Genomic DNA, 18283 nt, shown 5'->3' with positions numbered 1-18283 from the left:
CGGATTAGTAGTCGAGCGCCCTAACCACTGAGCCACAGCGGCGGGTAGGCCAATATGTACGAATTTCGCTTGTTGCAAATAATAAACTTTTCCTCCACAGGTATGGCTAATTTCTTAGCAAAACTTACAGCTCTTGAACATCGTACTACTATTGTCAACACTTGACGTACTGACACTTCTCTCTACCGCAGTTTAAAACCAAATTACAAACTACAATCATTGGCTCATAATCTTCATGTTTTTTCTTGAATATAAGACACCGAATCATAGTTCAGAACAACTGAGAACTTACTTTATACAAATTTAATTTGTCTTCCATGGGTCATTACTTCCGCTATTATACAAGTCTTTACGAAACGTCTCAATATTAATTCAAAGGAGCAATGGGAGTCTTCCCTACGCAGCCCAGCGCCTGATCTCCAGGACAAGATCCTAGATTGGGCCCAGAGGGCAGCAGAGCCTACCCAGCCTAGGACCTCTCCCCCTCCCCCGCTGCCCCCTTCCCCTTTTGGGATAAATAATGTTGTAAACCAATCAATCAACCAACCCTTTCTATTGCATTATTATTGACAAACCTTTCGTTACCTTCTTTCCGTTGTGTTATACTGATGTATGCGTTTATACGTTTTTATTGATGTCTACTTCTGTATTGCAGTAAGAAGTCACGCAGTCAGCTCTCACGATCTTCAGGCGAAGCGCAGGCAGTGGGGACATCATCTATGCACGAGAAAAAAGCAGGGAGTTCTTGCGTGGCCTCAGCAATGAACTGCTGGACCATTTGAGCCGAGTTGTGGAGTCCGAAGAGTATGCCTACCTACTCCAACCATCCGAACGGCGTCGTGTTGACTGTCTTAGGTAGGTTGGCAGGCTCGATGGATACCTGGTGGTGCTCACTATATCTGTGCGTGGTCCACGTTGAACGCCCCTCCCTGAAGGAAGGTTGGTAAGTGGGACGTCTGAAAGATGTTACCTCAGAACATAGACGTTCAGACTTTTTCGCGATGTTAGTGGTTTACGGGGCTAAAGTATAATGTTCTGGGCCTTACTCGATCGATGGTGCTTTTCGGTGTACACACACGGTATTTTACCGGACTGTACCCGGTACAATCCACTCTTCAAAAGACACGACCCCAAATGAGCCACGAAAATGAGATTTCATTCCCTCTTTCTCCACAGCATAAGGCTCTCCGGCCAGCACTATGGACATAAGTCACGGAACAGTGCAGGAACAATTCTTGGCAGAATACCGTCTTGGCAGAATGCCGTCTCGACGGTAACAAAATTTATTCTCTCTTTTCCCGAAAAACAACAAAATGACTATTCCCATTCATACTCTCTGCATAGCGGCGCTGCAGTATGACCTCGCGCGGCACGAGACCCACTCGTGAGAGCTCCAGCGACGTCACGCGGGGGACCCGTGGCGCCACCGGCGGCCGGCGCTTTAGCACCGGAGTCGAGGAGCAGACGCCGCGGAGGTAACAGCAGAGCCGAAAGACGTGCTCGAGCAACTGCCGGCGTTGGGTGTCGTGGTGCTGCTGCTATCTCTCCTTTCCTCTTCGTAACCGGTAGCCAGCCGGCGGCAAAAAGCTCGCGCTCGCTCCCTGCGCACCCCGAGGGGACCGGCGGGTCACCAGCGGCGCTAAGGTGAGGTTCTTACGGCCCGTTGAAAAACGCCGCCGGTTTGTTCGCTCGTGAGCCGCGGGGACGGCCCGGTGACTGGGCCAAGCAGCCATCGATTGGGGAGCAGAAGGGGGCGGCGCGCTGCGGCTATCGATTGGCCCGGCCGGCCACGAGGTTCTGTCTTGGGAGCGGCCGCCATACCCGCTGCTGCCGACCCGACAGCTGGGCGCAGCGAAGCGCTCTCGCGTTAATCCCGGCAAAGAACAGACGCCTCCGACGCTAAGCTTTGAGCGGCTTCACTTCCGTCCGTTTCGCACATCCCTTTGCGGTCTGCCCACTCATCCCTCACACGCTGAAGAGTGTGTGCCTGAATTCGAAGGAGGCACGCAGCGAAGACGATGGTGCCCGGCAAATGTATAACTACTTTACAGGACATTGCTAGCCGGCTCAGGTGCACGCCTGGCAGCAAAGCATCGAGTGGGATGTCATCCGATGTCTTCCTTGCTCTACTTGGCTGCCCTGCCAAGTCTGGGAAAGATGTGTGTTGCGCAATCCCTCAGAAAGTGCGCTACGGAGTTATCAGTGCTTTCTTGCATCTCGGTAGCTAATTGGTTGAACTGTATGCTATAGAGGGCGGAGAGGAGGTTTGAGGAAGGCCGCCCAGCACAAGCGGACCGCGGTTCAGGTGAAACTTGTTGCAATTGAAAAAGCGTGATCAAGTGGCCCTAGCAGTTTCAGATCTGTCTAGCATGGTTGTGTTAGCTCGTTTCGTGATCAAAGTGAAGATCGGCTCGCTCTGATGATTCGCGTTGCATTTGCCGTTAGGGACTTGACTGCAACATATTGCTCAATCAGTTTCTCGCTCCCAGCGCCGCTCATGCATTTCTTGCGCTCTTTGTTTCTTACTTTTCTTTTGTGAAACCTTTTGAGAAAAGAAAAAAAAAGGATTGTTTGCGAGGACTAAACGGTAAGGTCCTGGCTTTGCCGTCGAGTCGAGCTCAAAGGATCGCTCAGAGTCGCCGGAGCATAAAACGAAAGGGTCGACTTCTATATTCTGCAGTGGCAAGTATATGTCGCTACCAAGATGCGGCCTACACTTCGCCGCTAGGTCGGGGTACGCCCCTTTGCCGCTTGGGAGTTTTCCCCACGCGAAAAAAAAAAAAAGTAAAGGAGAAGAGAAGTAGTTGGTGTTTCCTAAATTAGCCCAAGTGTGTTGGATGCTCGATAGCGCTCCTCCATTCGAGGGTTGCAGAGCAGCAGAAGGACATCTATAAAAACCACCAAGTCTCTGATCACACTTACCCACGTTTATCGTCGATCGGCGCACGATATGTGTGAGCCGTTGATTCCCTAAATTTAGATATAATATTATGTCTCTCTTTTCCCCCAGTCAAGACTTGTAGTTCTTCGGCCTCGATTTAGAAGCGTTAATGAGTGAACTTTTTTTTAAACTAGTGTATAATCTAACCGGGTTATTTTGGAAGGGTACGTTATGCTGCGATACTTCTTTTATGTCGAGATAAGACGCTATGATCATGTCGTTGTAAGCGTCGATTTGCGATAGCCGTACAGTTACTTCGCAGCTAATGAAAGCGGATAAAATCGACCGAGTGAGGTCTACGACACTTTAGCCGCGCTGGTCACACTTCGCTCTGCTCGGGCTCCCTGCAGAGAGGAGACTGTGCAGCGCATTCCGCCACAGTTGCGCAAGTGCCGTTTTTGCGCAGCGGGTCATCATCAGTGGTCTCGTTCGATACGCGCAAAAGAACAACCGTTCCGCCGTCGGAGGGAGCGAAGTCTTTCTTCCCGCAGCGCGATCCCGAGTCTGCCTCCGCGCTGACCCTCTGCCGCGCCGCAGTGGGGTCGGTCGTTGCCCTTGGCTCGATACTCCCGCCCGCGCTGGCCGTAGTGCCCCCCCAACAGAGATGGTGCCACGCGCAGAGGGATTAACGTCCAAGTCAGCATTCGTGCTGAAATAACTTTCACGCTTCAGCTGTTTTCTCGAACGAATGTCTATACGCAGGATATTACGTTATAGTAGACCGAGGTAATGCCATCAGGACACCCTCTCAATATCTATGCGTCCAAAGCCGATTGTTCACATTCTGTGGATATACGAGAAATGCACTAAAACTAAAATAACTTCCACGCTTAAATTGTTTTATTCATACTGCAACAGCGCGAAAGACAGAACGAGGCGTGACAAACACGGCGCCGTGTTTGCCTTGCCTCGTTCTCTGTCTTACGCGCTGTTTGCAGTATGGATTCTGACCAACCCGCCCAGCTTTTTATCCTGTTTTATCCAACTAATGTCGACGATATTAAGTTACAGACCAAAGTAATGTCCCACGGACATCCTATTAAAATCTCTACATCCAAAGGCTAGTGCGAACATCCTCTGAATGTACGAAAAATGTCCCAAAGAAGATCAGGCGCATGATTACATGATATAGGCGTATGATATATGCTTTCCATTAACATAGTCCACACAGTCTGTATATACATTGTTAAAAATAAAAGCGAAGAGAGATTGTTTTTTTCTGTTCCACATCGGCGCAGTGTAGTCGACCGCAGACTGTGCATACGTTTTGAAGGCTCCGAGAGTATTGCAGAGCAATCTGTCATCTTCCGCTTAATATTATATAGCTAGTATTTGTGCCTGTTCTTTTTAGGTCTCGTTCGTATATGCTGTATAGACGCTGGATCTTACCTCTACACAAGCGCTGCACTGTTCGTAAAAAGCATGCAGTTTGCACCTGCAGTCGTTTTACGTCCCCAGGATGCTGTCAAAGCTGCTTTATGATTCAAGTCTCAGCCTAGCTGATGTGCGGCTTCAGCGAGGCGTGCGATGAAGGCCCCCCTTTACTGTTGTCAGAAAGAGGCAGAGGGTTTACCTGCGAACTACCTTATGCGGCCGCGTGCAAGTGCGTGAATTTGAGTCATCATCTGCAGTAGGTGAGTAAGCGTCGTTTAGACTCTTCCCCCTCTCCTTCAGCAGGCTCCAAGGAGGAGGAGAAGGCGGCGGAGGCCGCGCGCTCAAGCCTTCCAGCACGGCGGCACCAGCGGGCCAGTACCCGTCGACGAACCCGTTCTCTTCCACGCCGGCCGCCAAGATTTCCTTCTCAAGCTTCAAGCAGGGCTTCACCAGCACCACAAACTACCTCCGGCGGCGCTTCTCGTCGGGCGACCTCTCGGGGGAGCTCGACGACCAGCCGCAGGCCGCCGGCGATGCGCCCGCGCGGCACCGGCGGCCGGCACCAATGCCGCCGCCGGCTCTGCCCAGCCAAGCGAGACCGACCTGTCGCTCAACCTGCGGCCCAGCTCGGCCACCAGCGCGCCCAGCTCGCCGGCGCGCAGCGGCGTCAGCTCTCTACTCTCCCGGGGCGCCTCGCTGACGGGACGCGTCGTTGGCGGAGGAGGCGGGGGATCGGCCGGCACCGGAAGGGAGCGACAACTCACGCTGCTCGTGGTGGACGACGCGCACACCGACTGGGCCAAGTACTTCCGCGGCCGGAAGGTCCACAACGAGTGGGACGTGCGCGTCGAGCAGGCAGAGTTCAAGGACCTGAGCCTGTGGTCCAGCTCGGAGATTGGTGCCACCGTCAGCATGGCCGCCATGAGGCAAGGCACCAAGGTGAGCCAACTGCGTATGGCACGCTGTCTTTATTCAACCAATGACGACTCCGCAAGTATCTGATGAAGAGGGGTATATTTCCTTTGCTCTAAATATTTTATTTTATGAGAGATGATGGTGTCTGGCAGTGGCACAGTCTATTCCGTTCCACATGTCAGAAGAAATACTTGGCACCATCTGGCCACCATAGAGTAGTACTTGCCCACAACGTTCTATGAACAAACCAATTAACCCTCGGTACTCAGTCCCCAGCGGCTGTGGAGCAACTGACCAAGGCGGCTGTCAGACCTGTGGCGCAGAGGAGGGTGCTAAGAATCACTGGCTCTGGACAGGCCGCCATTGGAATCTGAACCTGGCAGTGATTAAGGGTAACGGAGTGGATTCCAAGAGAAGGCAAACGTAGCAGGGGGCGGCAGAAAGTTAGGTGGGCGGCTGAGATTAGGAAGTTTGCCGGCATACGGTGGCCGCAGCTGGCAAAGGACAGGGTTAATTGGAGAGAGACGGGAGAGGCCTTTGCCCTGCTATGGGCGTAGTCTGGCTGATTATGATGATGATGAACTTCACTGCAGAAGTAACAAGAGGATTCGTTCTTGTGTGCTAAGTGACTGTACCCTTTCATATTGGAGATACCTGTATCTGTATAATTGTGCGTGGTGGGGATTATTTGCTGCGCACGAACGGGGGCCCGTGATTTCCTCGGCCACATTCTGCTTGAACGTGCCTTCCCTGGCTTCTTTCCTTCCAAATCTACGTGCGACGTTAATTAAGCATGTAGCCACCACGAACTTTCCAAATACATCCCATTCGAAATTATGCTACCGGGTTATGCCACTCAATTATGCCACTCATCACAGACGAGCCAACCGAGATGCCCAACCGCACCCTCGAGGCGTGTCCAGAACAAACGCCAGGTGCGAGGAGCGGAGAATCAAACCCTATCGCCGTCTCGCATTGTAATTGCTCGAAGCGAGAGGTCGACCATCTTGGATTGGATGTGGGGCTTGTGGATGACGTTGGGATGAATTTTAATGACCAAAAAGCGCCACGACACCAGGTATTTTTTGTCCACACAAAATGGGGTCAAAGGCCCATACTCCAAGCGTTTCACCCCAGAAAAGCCGAGCACCAGGCCAGAGGAAAGCTTGCACCCATGGCATCACCGGTGGGTATCCGGCGACACTGGGGATCGAACCCCGCACCGTCCGCAGATGCCCAAACCACGAGGCCACCGTTGCAAGATCAAATGATGCGTATGCGGCAACCCGCAAGCGGAATTTCGCACAGGGTCCACTGAGTGTGGGGCCCTATATAGTGTAACAGGTATAATAGAGAGAGACGGGCTAGTTGGTGACTATTAGTAGAGTGCACCTTGATCCTTCAGTGAAAGCTGAGGTTACCTTGCAAATGGCTTCCAACACTCCAAACGATCTTCAACGTATTTAACCACGCCTGCACAAAACCAAATCCCCGTGGCAGTTGCCTACAACGCCGGCCACGGGATTACAGAATGTAGTTTGAATTGTGCGTTTCAAGACGTCGATCTTTTACACGCCACGAATATTTGTTGTAGTACTCTCAAAGCGCCTTCAAATGGATCTCTGTTTATATTGGTAGAGCATTCGCCTCGTATGCGGCAAGTACTGTCCCTGAGTCGCCGAAAACCCTCCAATATTTTAATGGGTGCCAGCGTCCCCCAACCAGCAGGTTTTCGGCATCATGAACGGAAAGGCGTTTGGAAGAGGCGCCACCCGGCATCTTGACAACATATTTGACCTAAGCCCCTTATACCAAACGACTCCAGCTTTCCGAATCCTCTTTCAATGGGAATGCTCTTTGCACAGTATGGGGCTGTAACTGCATCTGAGCATGCGTAGCGCACGAGAATCCCCGACGGGTACAGACCCAGAATAAAGGCTACAAAAATCCGCAGGAACGCATTTCATGCACCGGAGGTCAACACTTCATTGTGGATCTCAGGACTCACGACGGAACTCGGGAGCCCTCCGGTCAAGGCAAGGCATGCCCACCAATTTTTAATCCCTACGCTGCCCTCCGTGGCCGCCTGCTAGTTAACGTAATCATCTTTCGATGTAATATATACATCACCGACGCGCAGGACCCACAGCAGCCCTCAGAGCTTTTAAGGCGAAAGCCTTTCTTGCCTCATCAGCGAGCGCAAGACCTGTCCGCAGGAAAAGTGTACGAGAAGTGTTCGTTCCACCTGTCAATCAAACCAAATGTCATCCAAGGTCATCAATAATTGACAATCAAATGAGCGTTAATTGATGCCAGGTAATCACCGATATCATAATTAAACTGAAATAATGATAATTAAATGATCATCATATATAATGATAAGTACATGGTGTAGAACGTCGTAACTTGAAACCGAAACTATTTCGAGAAGCATGGGGCGATCGTGTTGAGCTAGAGAGGACACAAAGGCTTTGGCCTTGATGCACATAAGGTGACCTAAGTGCTCTCTTGAATTTTAAGATTACTCACCACATTTAGAGATTTCCTGGGGTCTGCTACCACCCTGAGATCACAGCGCCACCTGTGACAGCAACTAGAAAACAGCTCATCTGGCACTGAGACTTGTAGCGCTATCTACAATAGCATTGTAGAAACAACCACCTGCCGCTTACCAATGATGACGTCATGGTCCAATATGGTGGATGGAGGTGGAACTATGAGAATATGATGTCAGGGAACGAAATAGCGGTAGAGTTTCGGTTTCTCTAATCCAAGATGGCGGCCATTAATATTGGTTGTGCTATCCCATCCCTTTCCCCTCCCCCCAAGAGATATCCTATAATGGGAGGAAAACTGTCCCGTTACGGGACCGCTACTTGTGTATACAGTCGTCCCGCTACACACACACACACACACACACACACACACACACACACACACACACACACACACACACACACACTCCGACAACAAGGGGCACTCATCCGGGGACAGTTGTGTACCGAATTTTGGGGGGCAAATAAAACCCTATGGGTTGTAGTATAGAAATAAAACCACAATTAAATAATAGGTAAACACTGTATACATGCAATTACTAATTGAAGCGTTACCATATCGCACCACAACCCGAATTCTAGGCCCATCTTGACCCCCCAAACGAAGCAAATTCCGTATGGGACGTATCTTGAGGGGGTGTAACTCGACAATGGGCGCGTTCTTCTTCGTCTAGTAAACCAAAGAGCTAACGCTCATTACTTCAACCTCTTCCAGACGGTGGCGGCGGTTGGTAGACGGCAGTGGTGTATGGCTGTTTAACGTCCCAAAGCGACTCAGGCTACGGCTCCTCCGAGACAGGAACTGTGGCTTGCTACAACTGTTTGCTATTGCACAATGTGTGAGTTCTTTGGAAGCATGCGTGCGATATTCAGTATAGCTGTGCACTCATGCTGCTAGGCCGATGAGTCCACGAAAGATGCTCTGCAGTATTTCATCAGCAAGCAGTCGCCGACAGTCACCTAAAGAGAACAAGGGGGACTGCGAGGGCAGACAAGGTCTGCACGGGTTAGATGTACAGACCAGACTGCTCAAGTATAGCCCAAGTTTTGAACCAAGTACTGCTCCAGACAAGGCTGTTAACGTTCTTTGTTGAAGTACTTTGGTTTGGGCTAGTTGGTTCATAGCTGTAGATGTCAGGACGGCGCGAAAGGAACAAGGTCGAGACAGGCACAAGGACACAACAGGACAGGCGCCAAATTGCTTTCTTATTCTTGTGTGATAGGCTACTGCGATACGGCTCGGGTGCTTCATAAAATGTAAGGGTTTGGGCTAATAAACCTCAGTTGCAAGTTGACGCCTGTCCTGTTGTGTTCTTGTGCCTCTCTCGTCCTTGCTCCTTTCGCGCCGTCCTGACATCATCTACAGTTCTTTGTTGCTTTGTGCTTGCTTAATCGTTTTCATCAGTGGTCTAATGCTGCCTCCGAGGCGAAGAAGACGGGACAGCTCATACAGACGTCAGTTCCAGAGGAAGGGAAAGCAGCTGAATGGGCAAAGATTTCTTCAGCTACAAGGATTTTCCTTCCCGGTGCAGGTGGTTCGCTCATTCCGGCCCGACATGGTGCTCGTGCGGCAGCATGTGCGCGACGGCAGCCGTGACGACCGGCCCTTCCTGCTCGGGCTGCGGCTGGGCGGCGTGCCGGCGGTCAACTCGCTGCACAGCCTCTACAACTTCCAGGACAAGCCGTGGGTGTTCGCCCAGCTGCAGAGCGCCCAGAGGCGCCTCGGCCGCGAACAGTTTCCCCTCATGGAGCAGAGCTTCTTCCCCAACCACGCCGACATGGTGGGCATGAACTCACTACGCTCCAATTGCCAGAAAGTGCGACACATGGCAATACCAGCAATGCTGTGGAAAAGCTCCGAGCATAAAGTTTCAACACATAGCAAGACAAGAGATTTGGTGATACATTTTAAACCAGCAGCACGAAAGGAGACCAATTAAGTTCAGATACATAGAACAAGAGCTGACAGGCAGCTATTTTTCTTTAAGAAATGGACACGTATAATTATACAATTATGCAGCAGCGCCCATACAGAAAGCATAATAAAAGGGTAAACCGTAGGTGGATGTCCCTCCGCCAGATAAAATTCATGTATTCTAGAAGATGAAGATAAGCCACATCAGGCATGCAGTATGCTACAAGCTTCACTGTGATGTGGTCGCGGCCCGGGGCAGTGCCGCGGTTCATCTTTGCTAAAGCTGCTTTCAAGTCATGGAGTTGAAAAGGGGCTTCCTTGGGTGGATTGGGGTTTCCCGAGTAATCGTATTCCGAGCCCCGGGAATCCTGGGTTTGCCAGCTAGAGATACTTATCGCGGAGTATTTGCCAGCTGGGTGGTAGTGCCTGGGAAGGGGTGTAGTGCTCGTGTTGCGATTCGCACCGTGTTTGTGTGGGGCCAGTAAGGTTTAGGAACAGACGCCAAGTGTTCTTGCTGGACATTTGGCGCGAGGCAGTGCTACAGCGGTCGATCCAGTTGGAATCAGCCAGGCGCGAGGTGTAGTCGGCTGCCTGTTGGGTAAGGGCAACGATACGCTTTCGAAGTGTCTTATGTTTCTGCTTCTTCCATCTCGGGGTGAGGCTGCGGCGGGCCTCCCACAGATGGAGGAGATCGTTGTCTACTGCAGGTTGCTGGTCCGTCAGGGTGATTTGTGTTTCATGTTGTCGTAGCGTACTAGTCAGTTCCTGGGCCCACTCAGAGGGTCTCTCCCGTAAGAGATTAGTGGAGACCCTGAACTGGGTCCAATTGGGCAATTTTGCTGTAGATAGGGGAAGTTCTAGGGGGCGGGTATGGATGACCAAGCTGATGAAACAGTGTTCACTGAGCAAGCTGTCAGCGGTGTTTAGCTAGTCCGCATGCTGGACATATTAAGGGTTAGGTCCGGACAAGTGTCCCGGGTAACGGAGTTTCCGATACGAGTGGGGGAGGTCGGGTCAGTGTGTAGTGTGATACCTAGGGTGGATATAAGCTCAGCAAGCTTCTTACACAGAGCATCTTCGCGCTTGTACCCCCACAGCCGGCACGTGGCACTGAAATCGCCGACAATGACGCGCGGATGACGGTCCGCGACCTTAAGGTCCCGTGTGAAAATGTCTGTGAAGGAGACATGTTTCGTCTTAGGAGAGTAAATGTTAAGTTTATACACCGGGGGGTAGATTCTGCGTGTGGGTAGCAGAGAGGCCATGGTGCAAGAGTAAGTTAGATCCAGTTCGAGATCTACCTCCCGAGTGTGTTAGCGCTCTCCTCTGTACCCCCACTTCGTTTCCGTCTTTCGCGCTGGCAGTTTACAGTGAAGTTACAAGTTTTAGTTAATAGAATTTCAGAGCTTTATCCGGATGTGTTCAATGTTAACATTCATTAGCGAGGTTGCACCTTTCCCGGCCGAATGCCAATACATGATACTAGTCACTGAGCTCCATTAAAGAGCCCCTTAAACCTCAAACTCTTCGTTTACCTTAATGCTTGCAGTCTATAAATGTTGGTTTGACAGGAAATGAATTAATAATTAACATCATCACGATTACCGTCATAGCGCAGCTGCGTGAAACATGACTGAGCAGATGGTTGCCTGCTGGCATGTCGACACGAATTTGACACTGCTGTACAAAAGATTACATCAGTTTACTGGCTATTCCTTTTTCCCTATCCCCCAGTGTGGGTATGTGTCATCTTTTGATAGGCTAGCAACAACATCAACAACAGCTGAGACAGCCATCTGTGTCGCGCGTGGCCTGAATGCCGAGCGCAGCGGTGGACCGCACATGTTCCCCGTACGTGTCCATCTTCGGGTCGTTAGAGCCCATTCATGCGCCGTTGCTTTTATATTTTCTTCACGCTCGATAGTCCTGGTGCAGCAGGCCCCGCACACTGAAAAGCATTACCTTGCGTACTTTTTTCGATGCTTTCAACTCCTAGGCAACACAGAGGGTAAGGACGAGTGGGCAAGCAACGAGAAGTTGACGGAAGGTGGGGAGAGTGAGAAAAAAAAAAACTATTTGGGTGCTTTCAAGGGCTTGGCGTCTCGAGGCCTTCGTCGTCTTCACTGCGCTGGCCACTTGAGGCCTCTTCTTAAGCAAGGTTGGGCTCCTATTCCAGGGCTCCACTGAGCCTAGCTACCTCACTTGCGTGCTGCACTAAAGCCCTTTGGGCCGTGAGCTCGCAGCTGGTGAGCCGACTCTCCCATTGCTCCGCACTCGGGTTATTGTGTTGGTGGAATGTTTGGAAGGTGGGGAACACATTCTTGACACAGAGCTCGCGGATAGAGAGCGGCATTTTGGGACATATATCTTGCACCCAACACACGTGTTCCATGTTTCACGACGCAAGCTGTATTAGCCTAGTTGCCCCGTTTTCGCGTTGTCGTCCCGTACGCATGCTCCATTCGGCAGCGAAAAGACTGCGCACACATGCGAAATTAGACACGCCCGAAGACCGCGGTCTTGGGCACACCAACATGGCGATCGCTATGGCGCCGGTACAGGCCACGTTTATTAGCAGCGACTGCGGTACCACCCCCGCGAAGAGCTGGCATAAATGAATATTGAACAGTGCAGGAAGTCTCGGCTTGGTAGCGTTCCCTTTGCCCTGTGAACCGTCCACTTCAGAAACTGTCTCGCTATTCGTCTTGAGAGTCAACGTATACCAAGGCGAACTGGAGCTACGAGTGTCGTGTTGCGTGCGTGCTTCAATACTTTATTAGTCGAAGGAGGTGTAACATCGCATGGGTATACGCCCCTCAGTCCAGGGTTACAGTGGACTCAGCTGCACAGCGCGCTCGGGCAATCAGACATTGCTTGCCCCCGCCACTGGTGCTACCACTATTCTTGAACAACTCAAGGACCGCGATATGCGTGTCATGTGCCGCGGGGCAAGTCCACAACAGGCGTTGGGAAAACCAAGAAAGCCCTCCCTTTTGGCGCAGCTGGCGGCGAACAAGTTCCCCTGCGTGGTCAAGGTGGGCCACGCGCACGGCGGCCTGGGCAAGGTGCGCGTGCAGAGCCAGCAGGAGCTGCAGGACGTGGCCGGACTGGTGGCGCTGGCCGGCGGCTATTGCGTGGTCGAGCCCTTCGTCGAGGCCAAGTGCGACCTGCACATCCAGAAGATCGGCGCAGCCTACAAGTGCTTCGTGCGTAAGAGCATCAGCGGCCACTGGAAGGCCAACGTGGGCTCGGCCATGCTCGAACAGGTGCCGCTTGCCGACCGACACCGGCTCTGGGTGGACACAGTGTCCGAGCTCTTCGGCGGACTCGACATCTGCGCCGTAGAGGCAATTCAGGCCAAGGACGGCAGGGAGTTCATCACCGAGGTGCGTGCCCTGGCATCCGTCTCGTATGCGGGATATGTGCTGGGTATTTCAAATCTCAGAGCCGCCAAGAAATGATTTTTCACATGGGCATAATTTCAACGAAAACGGCGTTTTGACAGGACAAAGACTGCATTGAGCATAATGTCCTACTAACTGGCCCTTCATTATGCTCTCTTAAAGGACATAATTTCCCGCAGTTCGAACTCTCAGACCAAACCTTGCTACCGCCCTCGACTACAGCGGGGTACGCCCGGAAATACCTCGACTATAGCGATCGATAAGAGAACAGGACAGGACACAACCAAAGCATTACCGTGTTCCCTGTACTCACTTATGGGCCAGACACGTGGAGGATAACGAGAAAGGTTCAACTTAAGGACAACGCAGCGAGCTTTGAAGAGAAAAATGATAGGTGTAACGTTGAGACAAAGGGCAGAGTGGGTCAAGGAACAAATGCGGGTTAATGACATCCTAGTCGAAATCAAGAGGAAATGAGCTTAGGCAGAACATGTGATGCGAAGGCAGTTTTACCTATGGTCCTTAAGGGTAGCGGACTGGATTCCAAGAGAAGACAAGCGTAGCGGGGGCGGCAGAAGGTTAGGTGGGCGGATGAGATCATGAAGTCTGCCAGGAAATGGCGGCTGCAGCTGGCAAAGGACAGGGTTAGTTGGAGAGATATGGGAGAGGCCTTTGCCCTGCAGTTGGCGTCGTAAGCCTGATTATGATGTACCCTGTCCTCCTCCCATGCGGTCCTGCTTAATTTTATACCGGCTCTAGTCAAGATGCCTGAAATAACGAACTAGCCCAATACGCTTTGGCGTTCCCAGATAATTTTCGCTAGGTTTTCTGTGTCTGTGGCGATGCAGAAAAACCACACGCAACCGGCCTTTCCGACAATGAAACGTCAGCAGATGGACGCCCGGAAGTGAGATTAATCGCAGTTGCGAGTCAGCTTTACAACCGACGCCTCGCCTCGTCGCAGGCCAACGACTCGGCCATGCAGCTGCTAGGAGAGAGCCAGGAGGAAGACAGGCGACTCATCGCCGATCTGGTGCTGCAGCGGATGCAACAGTACTGCCGGCCGCCTCAGCAGATGGGTACGGCACCGCCGGCACCCACCGCTGCTCCCGCTCCCACGGCGGCGGCGGCCGGCGCGCCCGCAGTCGCCACCACTCAGTGAGTGCAGTGCTCGGGCACGTCTCGCCCCAGACGTTTACAACCCGACCGTGGGCCATGTAATAAATGTCTCTCATTCACTCCACACGTTCCACGCAACATTGACCAGCTCTCAGGCCCCACTGATTCGGTACAATGCGTCGGTGCCAGAAGTGCAGCTCGGCAATTAAACACATTGAACGGACACTAGAAATGAATTCAAATATCGTACACTTCCTTAGATAAACTTTAACTCAGGCTTTGGAGCCGATCGCTGCTTCCGAATTCGTTTAGGCCGGGTTCCTCCGCGAAGACAGCGCTTCCGACACGGTCGTGTGTATTTCCTGCAATCTTATTTATTTTAAATATATTTATTTATACAGCGCCAGCACCGGGACATTATTGTAGAGGCGTCACGTCCGTGACGCCGTCGTAGAAATTCTGAGGGGTGACACTCGTGTGAAGTATAAACAGCAATAGGACGTCTCCTCGGGACTTCTCAGCTATGTTGACTTAGCGAACGAAATAGTTCGCTGGCTCAGCCAGCATAGAGTCAGGGGTAGCCTCCATGTAGACAAGGCAACAACCACCAAAATGGTATGCAAGGTGCTATTGCGTCACGCCAGTACAAATGAGCGCCGATGGAGCCGCCGTAGGGTTGATCTATTTCTACATGTTATAAACAAACGAAAGCTCAGGAACATGATCGAAACTTATCTTTTTGTGTTTTGTAATTGTCATTCTGCAATATGCAGCCATAATTAAATAACTGGCTTTTTCATCCGCTGCTTCAATGCACACGTCACTTCCCTACCTACTGTGTCGCTCAATGAAAACCGAAGAATACTCCTCTCGGCTATAGGTCGCTGGCTTATTCGCGCTCTAATTTCCCACAGAGGAGACACCTAGCAGTCAGGTTTGTTTCATACTACGCTCGAGTTGGGCGCCTAGGTACCAGATTCGGTGAGAATTGATCGGAAGTCCACATCGCATGTGTCGACGCCGGAGCAGCAAACACGCTATCGCAGCAGCTATAGCAGCAGCGACATCTTTCGCCCGCAAGGCGATGTGGAAGACTCGCTTCGCGTCCTCCGCTTCCATCATTCTGCCGCTGACGAGAGAAGGCACTGCAGATACAGCTGCTGCGAAAACACTTTTAGTCCATCATCACCGCATACGTATGATGCGGACTTCCAATTTATTCTTACCGAATCGGTCGGCCAGCCAACGGTTTAGCAGCGAGAGAGGCGTTCTTCGGCTTCCTCTCTGAGATGTACCATCCGCTGTGTACTTTTCTCTGGGCTCTGGACGGATTTAGTACAAATGTCACCACACGAATTCTCCAGGAATGGCTATAACTGTACCGGCTCGAAGGTGACTACATATGCGCAGTCGCTTAGGTTCGGTATACAGGATCAGTGTTCAGCTCTGGACTTCCGGTCAGATGGTTATCTGGCACGCTCAACTCTGACCTCGGGCCTGTACCGTGGGCGCAGCACCACCCGAGGCAGACCTTCGTGACTGAACGCGCATGGCGCGCGCGCGTTTCAACACCGGCTCCTCGCACCTCGCAGGGAACCTCGCGCCAACACACGGCCACGGCGGGAGAGTCAGACAAGCGAGAAGGGCGAGGATCCTGACGACACCATGAGAAACCTGCGCAAGACCTTTGCCGGCGTGTTCGGCGACATGTAGGCGGGGCGACGACAGGCGTGCCCCCTACCGTCACTGGCGCGCATCGAACAGCAGCAAGAGCAGCCGCCATCGCCGCAAAGAAAAAGGGGGGGAACCCCGCTTAGCGTAGCTCATCATGTACTAGAAAAAGAGAGGAAAAAACTTGCAGGGCAACCTCGATGATGACACTCGAGTCCCCCTGAGGGATGACAGGAAATAGCAGGACATCTGCTATAGCCCAAAAAGGCAGCAGATTTTGAGGTCCCGTTGAGAGAGGGCGACCATTACCCTCCACGTCCGTGGGAACGACTGCAGCTGTATTGTTCCATTTGGAAACGCGCCTCCCGGCCAAAAGCATTTCCGCATAGGGAGATGTTAAGTTTCTTTCAGGCGTCTTTGAAGAGCTCCTCAACGCAGTCGTTCTTTTCACGGAGCTGAAAGAGCTACCATGCCAGAGACTACGCACGCGCTAGACATAATAGACCATAACTTTCGAGGAGGACAAGCAGAGCCCTCGGTTACCTTCAGATTCCAATGGCTTTGTCGGAAGTTGTGCACGCATAGCGCCATGGCTGCCAAACGCCAAGCAACAAAGTCGCATTCAACCAGCGTAACCGTCCTCTGTTCGGCGAGCCTTCTTTCTGCTGTCAGGTGATTATTTTTTTTCTTGAGAAGGAGTCGGATGTCGCCCCTGCGACTCATGAAACGAGCAAGCCCAAATAGCGTTATCCTCTGAATTCGTCACCGACAATCAACTAGGAACTTCTAGAAGGCCTTGTGTGACTGCTCCTGGTTGAGTCGAAAACAGCTTCAACAGTGTAGATTAACCGTAGACTCTCAGGCCTAGCGGCTAAGCCGGCACTTTAGGAGGCTGTTCGATAATGGTTGGGTGATACTGAACAGTTCGCTCTGCAAAAACGCACATAATACCACCCACAGCAGGCTTAAAAAAGCAATGTATCTTTACCAATGGCAGAAAAGGGAATGTACTAGTCCATACGCGACTACAGGTGGCATTAGACTTTCTGTGAACTGCCTAGCACATATAAAATTCGTCAAATAGTCAACAAACATGCTCTTCCAGATGGCCTTGTGTAGGTTATGGATGGCTCAGCCATTCATGCTTAGAAGCTCTCGCATGCCTTCTGCACGATCCCATCTCATGGAAAGCCAAGCTTGTCAGGAGGACAGCCTTAAAAGTTTGTTATGCAGTGGGTGAGGCAGCCCAGCAAATCAGACCTTGCTGGAAATATGAGTTAAAGGTAGTATAAAATGGCTGCAATAGAGTTGCAATCACAATTCTGTGGCGGGTACTCCAGGGACGGTGGCGCTGAAGCAGGGGCGTGTCACAAAACTGACGAACTGCATTTGAAGCATGTGCCCCTGGATGTCTAGGAGGCCACCTACTATTATAATCTCTGAAAAGCCAGAGGTTTAGCATGTTTTCAGTGAGGGTTCCTCCATCGACTATGGTACAGATGCGGCGGACGCACTGGCATGACAGCACACCAGATGCAAGCGCCTCTACATGTGCTTTCCACATATAAGTCTATGCAGGACACTTTTTTGTAAAGATGCTATTTCCAAATGAGGCATTTTTTTTTTGGAAGAACCCGATATGATAGCTGTTCGAATTAACGGATGAATGGAAAGGACCGGTAACGTTCAGCTTCAAAAGGTCACGCCTCTAACATTTCCCTTTAGCCTGTAGCAAAACACCCCAAGAGGAAAAGTAAAAGAAAGAGTGCAAAGAGCGTATGGATACCCCATTCCAGAAGCACCTTTTTGGAATAGACTCCACAAAATATAAAAAGTGAACAAGCCTTATTTGTGCAGTCCCAATCACAGGATGTCATAAAACAAGCGTGAACCCCCCCCTTTCATGGCTGCCTTCGAACGCTTGAAAGGTTCTGTCAGTCATCATGGCACTGAACTGGCACATAAGCTAAAACAGCTATGAAAAACTGCTATTGCCTGAACTATAATTGACTACCGAAAGAAGAATACATTTTTCACTAAAAGTACTATGTCAGAAGCTACCAGCAAGATAGCAACAGCAAATCTCGCAAAGGCGTGCAGCTTCTGTGGTATGCTTGCCACAAACGAGTATATGTGAAAATGCCCTTTAGTAACTCCAAATGTCCACCCTGTTATAGTAAACTGTGAAACATGAAAGACCATCGATGCAGAAGCTATTGGGCTTTCGAGATGGTCGTTCGACCAGCTTTACTTATATAGAGTCAGGAGACATGCTGGCACCTGGCATCCCCACACAACCATATTAGACTACCGTGAAAAAAAAATTAATAAAAAACACCCCAAGAAGAAGCCTACTCCGTGTAGTTCCCTAGGGGGCTCGTGTGTAGCA

The 18283-nt window shown here is 51.2% G+C and overlaps 1 protein-coding gene across 1 annotated transcript; it reads left to right on the top strand.

Annotated features, from left to right (window-relative positions):
• Positions 1-1366: 1366 nt before the first annotated feature.
• Positions 1367-17870, top strand: Syn (synapsin; the record flags this gene model as incomplete). Its single annotated transcript, XM_077640345.1, is given in 7 exon segments — positions 1367-1644; positions 4616-4853; positions 4856-5254; positions 9318-9566; positions 12703-13086; positions 14069-14262; positions 15816-17870. Coding segments are annotated over 7 exon segments (1863 nt in total), but the record flags the coding sequence as incomplete, so codon positions are not given.
• Between the last annotated feature and the right edge of the window lie 413 nt (positions 17871-18283).

This window comes from Amblyomma americanum, chromosome 10, assembly GCF_052857255.1.
Source record: "Amblyomma americanum isolate KBUSLIRL-KWMA chromosome 10, ASM5285725v1, whole genome shotgun sequence".
Taxonomy (NCBI): Eukaryota; Metazoa; Arthropoda; class Arachnida; order Ixodida; family Ixodidae; genus Amblyomma; species Amblyomma americanum.
The sequence above is the reverse complement of the archived record's forward strand: the minus strand, read 5'-3'. Positions and strand labels throughout refer to the sequence as shown.